Genomic DNA, 12739 nt, shown 5'->3' on the forward strand with positions numbered 1-12739 from the left:
TCCAGAGAGCTGTGTACACAGTCTGAGCTCATGCTGCCAGGGCAGGTCAGACTTGCTGAGGGTAGAACTGGCTGTACAGTGTATGTAGCTGTGCCTGCATCTTCCTCAGAGCATCGACCTTACCCCAGGTGACAAGCAAGTGCTGCTGGAATGTCCAGCACTGAGTTTTTTAAATGGTTTTGGGTACTCTACAGTAGCTCAGCAGTGGCTGCCTCTAAGAAATGGTAAACAAATGCTGGCAATCCTGCTAGATTATCCAGCTGGACAGAATTTCCAAAAGACAAAAAGAAACTCTGAAAATTAGTGGTTTTGTTAATATTTACTGCTCTATAAAATTGCTGGTAATGCTTCTGGTAATGTTTTGCTCTGCATAAATTGAGAACTCAGGAGACATTTACCATCTCTGTTGTGCCAGTGAATGCCATGTTTCCAGTGACCTGTGCCCACCCTACTCTGAGTCTGCCTGTTCCTCTCCTACCAGCCGTGTGAAGCCTCGTGCTTCAACAGCAGCAAAACTGCCTTTGATACAGAAGTGGCTTTGGCCTGTTCTTAGCTAAAGACTTCCTGCCAAGGTTTTTGGAAGTGGTCAGTCCTTTGGAGAATCTCATTAGAGATGCCATTTTCAGGGCATGCTACATGCCAGCCTTAGGCTGGGGCCCAGAAGCAGAAGGCAATCACCAGGACACGGCAGCACAAGGCTCAGCACACAAACCTTTTCCAAACATCATTCCACTGGAGCAAGCAGTCTGCTGATCCCTGCTGAAACTGCTGCTGCCAGCAGCAACTTCCCTCTGCTGCCTTATGGAGCTGCATTTTTCCCCGTTTTTCAATGGATACTGCAGACATATCCTCCAGCCTGTGCTACCTCCCAGCCCTCACAGATCCTCTTTGCTCTATTGGCGGTTTCTGAAAAATTTGGAGTTTGTTAGCGCTGCAGTGATTGAAATGGGATAGCCATTTTTTACAGGTGTGTGGCTAGCCTGGGACTCAATCCAGGGCACTGCTGAACCTCTGGTGCAGGGTTTGATGTCTTCTGAAGCTTTTTTCCCAACACTGCAGCATCAGCCAGGGCCAAAGAACAATGTGAAACAAAAGCAGGGAGAGAATGTGTATGATAGCAGTGCACACCCTTTGAGTTTGTGTCCATCCTTTTTCCAGAGTCAGATTTAGTTTTTCCACAAATCTGGCAAGGAAGTAATTTTCCTTCCCTTCCTGCTCCCAGCATAGACCCACAGATGAGTAAGTGTGAAGCATGTTACATCCAGAGGTAGGGCAGCAGAGTCCCCCTTTCCTGAGATTCTGGAAGCAATAGAGACTGGTGTGGCCACCCAGCTCAAGACAGACCTATCTTGTGGAGATGCCAGGCCTTCCTGGGCAGCTGGGGCTCCTAAAGCACTTGAACTGGTGGCCCTGACAGGCACTGGAAAGAGACTTCACCAAAATTGAGGATCTTGATGTTCCCAGTTTGTCAGAAAATTGTCAACCATATCTGATCCCATATGATCCATGCATATTAAGATTAAAGATGGACTCATAACACAGCAGTGAAAATAAATTTGGAATTCTCAGCTAGGAGTGAGCTAATCATTATGACAGTCATAAACTGTTCCTGTACCTTCTCTTTTTAGTTCAGCTTCTAGGGCTTTGTGTTGCAGCAGTCACATCCTTTGGTGGTTAGATAAACAGGAGGCCTTGTACCTTCCTTGGTGCTGGGTTTACACATCTCCTCCAGCTTGCTGTGGCTGCTACACAAAGTAAATGATGCCTTCACCTAATGCATTTTGGGATTTTTTTTTCTCCCCGAGAATATGCTGAAGAGCTTTAAGATTTTCATTGAAACTGTAGAATTACTTCCCTGCATCCCAATATGTAACTAGAGCCAAGGTCCCATGGCCATGATTACCATCATTACCATCTTGTGACCAAAATCCATCCTGAATTCTCCAGGGGAAGGTGCAGAAACCTGCCAGACTCTGGCTGCCAACAGCTGTGCCATGTTCAGGATGGAGACCACGTTTCCTTTCAGGCTCACCACACGAGCCATTGCCTCGTGCCCTACAGCACAAGGACTGTTTCCAGTCTGAAAATTCTTCACCTTGCTCTGGAAAGGTCTGAATGTCTGCATAGACACCTGCTATTTTTTGCTGAACTATTATCTGTAATTTCTCATGCCATCAAGAATTAATTATCTTTGATAGAAAAAGTATCTATTTTATGCAATTGAGACAATTCTGAGTAAAAGTGGAAAGAAAAATATATTTTAAAAAATTAAGGCAATAATACAGAAGTCTTTACAGAAGCTCAATGAGTTATCAGTCACCTTCTCTCCTCTTTGAACAGAAACAATTCTTCACAGAAGTCAGATTTATCAAATTTATGCCCATTGAATGAAATATAAAGAGCAATAAAATGATATAGTAAAAATTGGGAAAAAAGACAAAAGGGGATGGGTGGATTTAAACGAATTGTAGCGAACTGCGGAGAATGCATAAAGCCGAAAGAAACCCTGACAAATCTATAATCAGAAATGCTAAAGACCATAAGTACATCAGGGAGGATTTATGAGATACTGGTGATCAGATTGTCAGTAAAGACACCCCGTGGGCAGCAGTGTTCAGAGCACCCTTCAGCTCCACAAGAGCACTGGCAGCTGGTGTCACCCCTGCTGCAGGTGATGAGATGCTCCCTATGCCAAACAGCAGAGGGGCTGGCATGGGGTACTGCCAGGGAGGGGCAGAAGACACAGCACAGCTGATATCAAATGCTGTTATGAAGAAATTTTTTTTCAAGCAAACTTGGCCTTGAATTGGATTAAATAGACAAAAGTAGTAATAAATTTTAAAGGCTATGTAGACTTCCTGTCATTAAAAATATTTCAATACAAAAACATTGTAAATGGATTAAATTGATTAAAAAGGGACTGTCAGAGCTCTTTCTGTAAAATCTGAATTGGCCGTCATAATACCTGAAGGATTGGGCACAAACTGATGATTAAATGATGGTTATTAAATGCAACCCCTGGCTCAGGACGTGCCTGAAAACCTCTCTTCTTCCTAAGACAGTATCCACGTCCCCAGCCAGCCCTCTAAACCTCTGCAGCCACAGACTGCTTTCAGCAGCTCTCCTGTGTGCTCTTTGCTGTTAGATGATTTTTAAATAATTGATCAAAATGTAACATTTCAGTGAGGCTGAGCCATTGATTTGCAAGACAACACTGCCAGGGTTTTCCATACTAATTCCTTGTACAATGCATTCCAATTTTTATTGGATTTTTAATTTGACTTTTTCACCCCCTTCTTTGAGGAGAGAGACTTGATTGAACATTCTCTGTTACTTTGGCTTTTCCCTGATAATTAAAGTCGAGCGGACACAGCAAGATCCCTTTCCTGACTTGCAGCCTTTCGGGCACAGAGGCCGAGCAGCACAGGGTGAAGTGAGCGCTTTGGCAGCTGCCCTCACTCTGCAGCAAAACAAAGCTTCCCCCTGCAGCAAGCAGTTAAAAGCCAAGCTTTTGCCTCCAAGCATTCCCATTAATGGCTGTGCTTGGTTTTACACCCCTGCTTTTAGGTGACCATAATGCAGCCCTGTCGGAGGGTGCTTGTTCTGGCTGGCTCTTTCTCACAGCCAGCAGGGAGAGAAGCTCTGGCATCCCAAGTGAAATAGGAGCCCAAAATAACCTGAGGAAGATCCAACCCTTCCTATGTAGCATGTGCCCTAGGCTACAAGGGGTTATAGTCCTTCAAAACATCTATTTGATACAAGTATTTTTAAATTCTGTTGCTTCCTTTCCATCTCCTTATTGTAAGGAAATGGGTTTTTGATGTTAGCTGCAGCTATCAACACCCTTTAGGTTTCATAATTTCTTTCTTGGACTTAGTGCTCTGAGGGGAAACTTTTCTTCTGATTTGTGATTTATGCTCCCTTTGGCTCATAATTATAGTGCTTAATATTTTAATGAAGCTAAGAACATCCCTTACTATACCCACATTTATGAGTGGGGTGATTGTTTTGTATTGAGTTCTTGTATTCTGAATTCTTGATCAAGACTTTAAGTCTAAGTAGTCTCTTTATTTTTCCTGCAAGATTTTTTTGTTCTTTATTTTCAGTCATATCTTTTCCACATGGGAAAAGGAACCTGAACCTTTTGTACAAAGTTCTTTCTATTTATCATAATTATTTTCAGTAAGTTACTGGAAACAGCTAATTGCACCAGTACTTACAACGTTGTCAGCTCTTATGTCCAGAGCAAAGGGATTGAGGAACCTTCGTGTTCCAAGTCTTCCCCTCACAGCACTGCAGAACAGTCAGGGATGCTGAACTGGATTTTCTTCCAGAAGTGCATGTAATTTGTTTATCTGCTGGTTAGTTATCCCCTTGTGGGATTTTAGTGACTATCTTGCACTTTTCTTGGGGGTTTGTTGTCATCCTTGTTCCACTGATATCATACAATATCTCAAATAAAAAGTTAGAATTTTTCCTACCTTAATGTTCAGAAAAGTGAGGGACTGAAGCCTTCGTTAGATAAAACTCCTCTCTTCCTGCTGTTGTGGGGAGGAATGGGTGGTTTTGCTGCTGCTGAAAGCCAGAATACCCTCTGTCCACACAAACTGACGGCACTGAACTGGTGAAGTTGGTGGGGCAGTTTCCAAGTGGTGTATGGCATTGCGTGACCAGCATTGCAAAGAGCTTTTTCATGACAATGCTGCCTTGGTACCTGGCCAAATCCTGGCCAGGTAACGTGGGGCACCCAGCTGCTTCCCCTGGTGCCTGCTCTCAGCTGCAAAGGCATTCCCTGCACGCAGCTCCCCTGTGAGATGCTGTGCTCTGTGCCTTGTGCCTCCCTGCAGCTGGGGCGTCTGGGGCAGAGGGAGCAGGGCTGCCTGTGGGCACAAAGGCCTGAGCTGATGCTGTGGAAAGGCAGCTCTGTGTCTGTGTTTGGTGCTGGCAGTCTCCCCACAATCCCTGGGATTGTGCCTGCAAAGCTGCTGCTCCTGTGGCTCCGAAATTCGGCTGGCAGTTGTGGCACTTGGGCACAGAGACATCGGAGCAATGCTGTTGCTGTGTTTTGCAGTTGTGGCACAGGGACATCAGAGCAATGCTGTTGCTGTGTTTTGCAGCCACATCTTTAAGAGGAATCGGGACTTGACCAAGGCCTGGAGAGGAAAGACGGAGCAGCTTCTCAGAGTGGACGAACACGACTTCACCATGCGGCCGGCCTTTGGAGGTGAGCATCAAATGGTTCTCTTGATTCTGTGCTAATCTAATTAAGATTAATCTAATTACCCAATTAACAATCTAATTAAAAACCAAGCAAACAAACCTCTGTCCAGATGCATGTGTGAAGGGAAAAGGCTTGGTGCCAATTCAGAGAGGCCTCATGCTCATCCTCCTTGCCCTCTGTGCTCTGTACATTTCCTACATTCCCTCCTGTTGCTGCAGTTGGCTCTGATTTTGGCTGGCATTTCCCAGAGTTCAGGATGGACCCTCCCAGTAAGTGTTTCAGTCTGTTGAGAAGAGGGAGAAGCTGCAGGTTTTAATATTCACCTATGACTGAGAAGTTGCAACGAGCCTTTCAGCTGATGTGATTAAATTGCAAAGTAAAGGAACTCATTAGGTGGATCACAGCCTGCCATTACCAGGAGAAAACAAATCCAAAAATCCCGAAAAATATTCTAAAAATCTTGTCTCAAACTCTCATAAGCAAATCAAAGAGTGGGAGGGGAGACCTCTGCCCACTTCACTTCTGCCTCTGGTCACACCCAGTTACAGGATGTGCTTGCCTGGCCTTTCTAGACTCACTACTGCAGAGAGAAGAGGGTACCTGAAAAAAAACCTGCTGGAACACCAGTATGGCAATCCCTCTTCTGATTTCATCAATAACAAATCCCTCCAGAGCTAAGGGCAAAGTTTTCTGTAGTTTTCACTGAAGGACTAATGCTGCATCCTCTGTCAGTTGCCATCCAGGATGAAGGGCTACCTCTCCCTGCCCAGTGGGACACAGAGTGTTGTGCCCTTTGCACCTGGTCCATAGAACAGAGCTTCAGAACTGCCCATTCCTGGTGTGGCTGAAAAAACATTTCTTGCCCTCAGTGCAGATGTGCCATTCTGAGAGCACAATGCTGACCCCTGCTCACAATTTTTATATATATTTTTAAACTCCAGAATTCAAAACCTTTCATAACCAGGGTTTCCTGCCCCTGCAGCTGTTATTTATCAGCAAGTTGCAGTCCAGCCTAAACACTGTAGTCAACTTTTTTTAATCAGTGTTACCTTGGTCTGCTGCTTCTGTGGTTGAAGAGTTTGCCCTAAATTGCCCTCTGGGTGGAGCATGGGCAGATCTCCCTGGGGCTGGTGGGACCACACAGAACCCTGGGTGCAGCTGAGGCTCAAGGATGAGGTCTGGGAGCTGGCTCTGGAGGCACTGGGTTTCTTTTTGAATTGGCTGTAAAAGTGCGAATTCACCAAAGTGCACATTGCTCCCTAAATCCCAGGTATGCCCTCCTGTGCTATGAGGTCAGAGGATGCTATCTTTGGTTTTCTGACTTTTTTTTAATTTTTTTTTTTTTTTAGCCAACCTCAATTTTTGTAGCTTGGCTATTGATTTCTGAGTGCCTGATATGGACAAACTGAAGGTGCTGATCTGTCCTCTCTGCAGCTGATCTGTCCAGGACAAAAGACCTGCTGGTCTGATGGGTGGGATGATAAGGCTTCTCTGGGAGGAAATTTGGACTCCCTGCCTTGCCTCAGCTGGAGGCAGCTGGGGAGCCATGGTGGTTTTTGAACTTTGCCCCCCTAACAGGGTGTATGTCAGGGCATCCTGCCTGTTTTGGGGGAAGCTGCAGGGTTTTGTTCTGTTGTGCTGATGGTTTGGCACCCAGTGGCACCACTGCACTGTATTTCTGGAAACATCTGAATTTTACTGTTTTCATCAGTGTCACAGGGTCCTTGAAGAACACATTTCAGCACAGGTCTCACCAAACAGACACACATAATTACATAGACACTCTTCTAGTGTTAATGAAACTGCATTTTAATCTCTCTTTTGCCTTGTTTTCCCATGCTACCTCCCATCATGATTCTTCTAGAGCCAAAGTTTGGAATAACATTTATAAAACTGAGAAATACCCTAAGAGCCTTTGCTGAGAAGGTTCCTTTTTTTTTATAAAGGAAAAACATGATGGGTTTAAAAAATTTTTGTTTAAAACCTCCTTAACTTGAAAAGATTTTTGGGACAAAGGTATGGCATTAGCAAAGTTGTACTGAAATTGCATGGGATGAAGAGCAAAGCATGGAAACAGCTTTGTTGAGGCTCCAGCCTTGGAAATCCTGACACAGACACACAGAGATAGCAGGTGCTGCAGGTTCTTGCTCAGCTGCAGAATTGCATGGTGTGTTTTTAGTGGCAGATGATAAGCCTAGTGGAAAAAACCATAAAGGAAAGGGAACAAAAGTCTGGCAAGAGGTGATGCTCATAGTTTTGTCTCCAATGTTATTCCTCAGGCAGTCACAGTGATTTGCTGTGCACCATGAGTCCTTCCAGCCAGGCTGTGGCACTGTCGGTCAGACTGATGTGGTCCGACCTGGGGAGGATGAAAAGGCTTTTGTACTGCCAAAGTGGAGAAGAGCAGCCTGTGGGGTACACATGACTGTAACTGGTCACTGCCCTAAGACCCCCTCTGGTCTAACTGAGATTCCAGCTCTATGGCATTGCACTGGGCCTGTGGTGTTGCCTTGCAGGAGGGAAAGGCACCTCAGTTCTGGAAAATTAAAATAATACCATAAGCAAATGGTGAGTGGCATTAAGACTAAAAGAAAGTCAATACTGTTGATGGTTCCCAAGTTTGGTGGGCCTGCAGTTCCACCTTTAGCTAAAAAGGGGACGGGGTATGAGCTGTTTTATGGTGGCCAGGTGACACTTGCTGGTCTGCAGAGGGCAGCCAGCAAGCTGCCAGCCCAACACAGCTGTGCCCACTGGGCAGAGCAGGCTGGGGTTATGCAAGGTGGAATGAAAAAACCTCAGTGTTAGAGAAAGGTGAAGGGGTTTTCAAGAAAAAGTATCTTTGTAAAGAGCAAGTGAGCAAACAAATGTTGTGTAAGTTGTGTTATTAACAGCCCAATAAGCATGGCTGTCTTGCCTGCCCGCAGCCCATTAGAGACAGGCAATTGGGTACAGAGGCAATGACAAAGTTTTTTGCTTTGATGATGGTCAAAGAGCATTCATAAGCTAAAAGAGACTGCAGGGTTTTTGACCCTTAGGGAGTTATCTCCATGTCAGTGACCTTGTTCTAGGTAGCAGATGTTCAGGTATTATTTACTATTATTAATATTTAAAGATTATGTAAATGTTTGTTGTGCTGCCTTCCTTAAACACCCATTTTAAGCATTTCATTTATGACATCTCGTATTTTACAGGGAGCCTGTGAGTAAGCAGCTTTAGTTGATACTTAAAATAGCTGTATCTTCTTTATTGAGGACCAGCCTAATGCTTCACTTTTATTATATTTGCTCATAGCCGAGTAGCCTAACGTCAGCTGGTCCTTGCTGCCCTTTCTGGGCAGTGCTTTTGCCAGGATGGATGAACAGTGGGATGAATAAAGCATGAGCAGTTCACTGAGTGGTTTTAGTGACAAGGGCTGGAATAGGACATGCTCCCCTGCTGATGAGCAGCCGTCTGTGAGGCGTGGAGGGACAGAGCCCTGCAGCCATGAGGAGGGTGATGAGCATGTCCTGGTGCTCCTCCTGGGAGCTGCCCACTCCTAAGAGGTCCCACAGTGGTTGGCAGTCTCTGTGTGTGTGCATGAGATACCTGTCAGTAAGGAAACCTCAAACCCACTCGTTTCTCATGGACATGTTTTTATCTCGGGGCCTTCATCTGCCTCCCTCCTTCAAAGATAGATGAGTGGACACTGTCTCAGAGAGAAACAGCAGCCTTTGAGAGCACTGCCAAAGAGAAAAATTAAAGAGGTGTCACAAAGCTTTAGTCTCAGAGGTGGAGTGGAAAACTGACTTCAGGCATCTCCATGGCAGCACGCTCTTCCCTCTCTTCCAAAGTCTGCCCCAGTGCTCAGAAATAAAAACCACGTTTGTCCCAATTCTGCTTGGGAACTGACTCACACTCAGAGGCTTTCATGCTGCTCACTGGTTGATGGTTTTGGTGTGGAGACACAGTGGGATGTAATAGGCTTCAATGTTGGACTCCTTCTCAAGTCATTCCTGCACAGGACTTGTGGAAACCTCCTGGGTTCCCTGGAGAGGTTAGTCCAAGGCCACACATCCCATTCAATCTGGGGCAGAGTTTGATACTCAAGGTGGAGTTTTTGCAATATGAAACAAGCCACAAAGTCTTCTTTTTGTCAGAACCAACCCAAAATTCCATTAATTTGGCTGATACTTTTCAGAGACTCTAAAGTGTGATCTGAAAAACCTCTGCTGGATTGCAGGCTTTGAGCACAGCAGCACTGCTTCCTTTTACCAGCCATATCCACACCTTTCACATGGATCCATTCAGCTTCCTGTGTATCCATTTAGCTTTCACATGGATCCATTTACCTTCCTGTCCAGCAGTGAACATCCTGGAGAGGAGCCCAAGCTTTGAGGTCTCTCCAGTCCTAATGTGGTCAAGTCTTTTGTTGCTTACAATTCTCTAGGATGATTCTAGATTTTCTATATTGATGATTCTATATTTTCTCTTTCTGAAGAAAATGTGAATATTAATAAAATGTTGTTTATGACAAAGAAAGCCTGGTTGATGAGGGCTTTTTTGCATCTAATGCTGTAATCAAATTTAATTGTTCTGTCTACCAGTTCAGTTTGTCATATACCATCTGAGCTGTTCTTGTTCCTTCACATTCACACCCTCCTCATACTCTGCTCCCTCTCAATACAGAGGGATTTTTTCCTTTTGCTCATCCCTAGTGGCATTTGATGAGGAATTTGGCAAAACACCCTGAACCTCCATGGTTCAACTGTTCAGTTGCCAGAGGGACAGGATTAAAAAGCTAGCAGCTCCTAATTGACTCCATGGGTTAGAGAGATCAAAGATCTCCTGACATTTCTCTCTGGGTGATCAACAGCCATTTAATTCAATGGTATGTGCTGTAGCAAACATGACCTTTAAGGAAACCCAGGGTTTGTTTCTGTGGTTTAAAGAGGTTTAAAGAGGTAATTTCTAGACAGGGCTTCTGCTTTGCTTCAGAAGCTGCATGCACTTTCAATGTTGTTTGCATCAAGTACCTCTACAAAAGTGCATCTTGATGTTTTGTAGAATGATGGGCAGAGTGAATACACAATTACCTTTATCACTTATGCTCATTGCCAAGAGCAGCACATGGTGATCCTTTGATTCCTGATGCTGCCTCACAAGCAGCAGCATTGGCACTGGCCCTTCACTCACCCTGCCCTGCTCAGTCCAGCTTCTTGTCTAAACCTCCTCCAGAGTGTCTTTGTGTCTCATCATATCCTCATTCACATTTGTGTGCTCTCTCATTGCCTCAGCCCCAGGTGCTGAGTGAGGAGCAGGGAGAAGGAAAAAGCAGTGATTACTCCTGCTGATTGTAGTAGCATTTTGCCCCAAAAAAGGCAGAGTAGATATTTCTGCTGATTAATTGGTTTTACAGATTCATCTTTACGTTTCTGTATTAAACACTAAACATTTGAGTCCAATGTTCAAATAATTTCTTCCTCTTTCTATTACAATTACTGTTTTATCATTCCCCAAATTTGTGAATAACAATCCAGCCTTGGACTTCTCTCAAGAACTTCCCAGACCATCCAGCTTAATGTGGAACACCCTTTATTTTGGATTTAATAAAGCTTTGTGTCAGTTCCAGACTGAACCTTAGGCTTTGTCTTTACAGTGAGATAACTGCTGATTAGTGAGTGTTTGATGCAGGAACATGAACAAAGAAAAGAACATGGTGTTTTATTGTCAAGGGCAGATGGGGAAGGAATAGGAGACCAGGACAGATATCAACTTGGCAGTTCTTATGTTTATGGGTTTGGGTTTTAGTTGTTTGTTGTTTTTTTGGGGTTTTTTAAATCTGTGATTAGTGTTCAGAGAAGCATAGAAATCACAGTAAATAGACTTTGTGTGGGTGTTGATTTCCTGAATCAAGGCTAAATTAAGGATTCACACACAGAGAGTCTCTCTTGCAGTCTGGAAGTCGTGGGGGGCTGCCCAGCATGTGTTGGGCACACAGCCCTCAGCTTGTGCTGTTTCTCTGTTGATTGTACTGCACATCAAAGTGCCTCTTGTCACCACAGACACAGTGCTTTCTGCTACCTTGTTAGGTACCCAACAAACCAAAAAATGTTCTACTGAGCAAGAGAAATGTCACAGAAAAATTCTTTCTCTCGGTTGCAAATGATTGCTGGCCATTTTTTTAAAGTGTGCAGTGCACAGCTGTGTGTCTGAATGTGACATGAAGGTGTTTGTGAGCATCTGGGAGTCACCTCAAAGTGCTGGGTTAGCCATGTTTGAGCTTCCCTGCTGGGGCTTCAGCCACTCAAACTGGAATTGGTGGTTCTGGGGAGCCTGGTCCTGCTCCACAGGGCCTGTTCAAGGTGCTCCCAGCACTGCTGCTGACAGACACCCTGGGCAAAACGAGCTGGAGCTGTGCATGTGGGAAGGGGACAGTGCCACCAGCAGTGTGCTCTGCTGTAATGAGTGGGGCTGGCTTGCCAAAGCCCTGCAAACCTGCACTGGGGCTGGTCACAGCCTGGCTCATGGGCTTGGGGATCGGCCTTTCCCTCCTGAGGCTGAGCTGGTGCCTCTTTCTCCTCCAGCAGAGGCAAACACAAGGCTGTGCTCAAAAGCCCTGCAGATGTGTGGGAGTGTGTACATGCTGCTGCAGGTACAGGAGCATGATGGATAGCAGCTTGAAAAATGTGCTGCTCTCTCAGCCACATTTCTGCTCTCTGGTTGGACTTGTAGTGTGTTCAGAGCTTTGATGTGGTTTCCAGAAAGATGCTATTCCTGCTAAATGTATGCATGCAGCAGGCCCTGCTGTTTGTGGCACTGCAAATATGGGTCTGAGTCCACAAAGGGATTGTGGTGCACCTTATGTGTTATCTGACTGCTAATCAGGTTCAAAATCTAGGAGATAAAAGTCTTTGGAAATCTTCATGGTGGCCACTGTGGTCCTTGGAAGATTAATTTCTGCTGGACAAGTCTCAGACATGTCTGGAGAGCTCCTGCTTCCTTTGGCATGGTGTGTCTCACTGGCAGTGCCCAGGCTGAGGCACGCCCAGGACATCACCAGTGTGAGCCCTGTGGGTCCCACTGCCACAGCACCCCTGGGAGCACCGGCAGCCCTGGATCCCCCTGGGCTGCTCCTCCTGCTGGGCCCTGCTTGCTGTGCTGGTCTCTCTCAGTAGGCCCTGATCACCAGAATTTGGGAAAATCTGCGTGAGGGAACACTGTGGGGATCTTGAGCAGGTCCTGGTCATTAGTGAGCAGCAGTCTGCAGTGAGGTTTCATACAGGGTTGCTAGTAATAGAGGAGTGTCCATTTATTATGGGATGTTTTCTGCTTATTTGCTCTTTGTGAGCTCTCTGATTGCTAATTTGAAAATTACTGTGGAAAACTAGCAATATCATCAGTGAATAATATGAATCAAGATGGTGACGAGCTCTTGAGAGATTAATGTGGCTTGCCTTGATAAAAAATGAGAAACCTCCAAGGAAGAGCTTGTTGCTTGCCTTGTCTTCATCTCAGTCCCCATCCTTGGGGCTAAATTTA

General features: G+C 45.2%; 1 protein-coding gene across 1 annotated transcript in view; it reads left to right on the plus strand.

Moving 5' to 3' along the window:
• LOC135446317 (gamma-aminobutyric acid receptor subunit rho-2) overlaps positions 1–12739 on the plus strand; it is a 30807-nt gene that overhangs the window by 3244 nt on the left and 14824 nt on the right. The window contains exon 2 of the mRNA XM_064710089.1: positions 5118–5224. Within this exon, the coding sequence (XP_064566159.1) occupies positions 5118–5224 (107 nt within the window). The remainder of the gene's footprint in view (positions 1–5117; positions 5225–12739) is intronic.

Source organism: Zonotrichia leucophrys, chromosome 3, assembly GCF_028769735.1.
Source record: "Zonotrichia leucophrys gambelii isolate GWCS_2022_RI chromosome 3, RI_Zleu_2.0, whole genome shotgun sequence".
NCBI lineage: Eukaryota > Metazoa > Chordata > Aves > Passeriformes > Passerellidae > Zonotrichia > Zonotrichia leucophrys.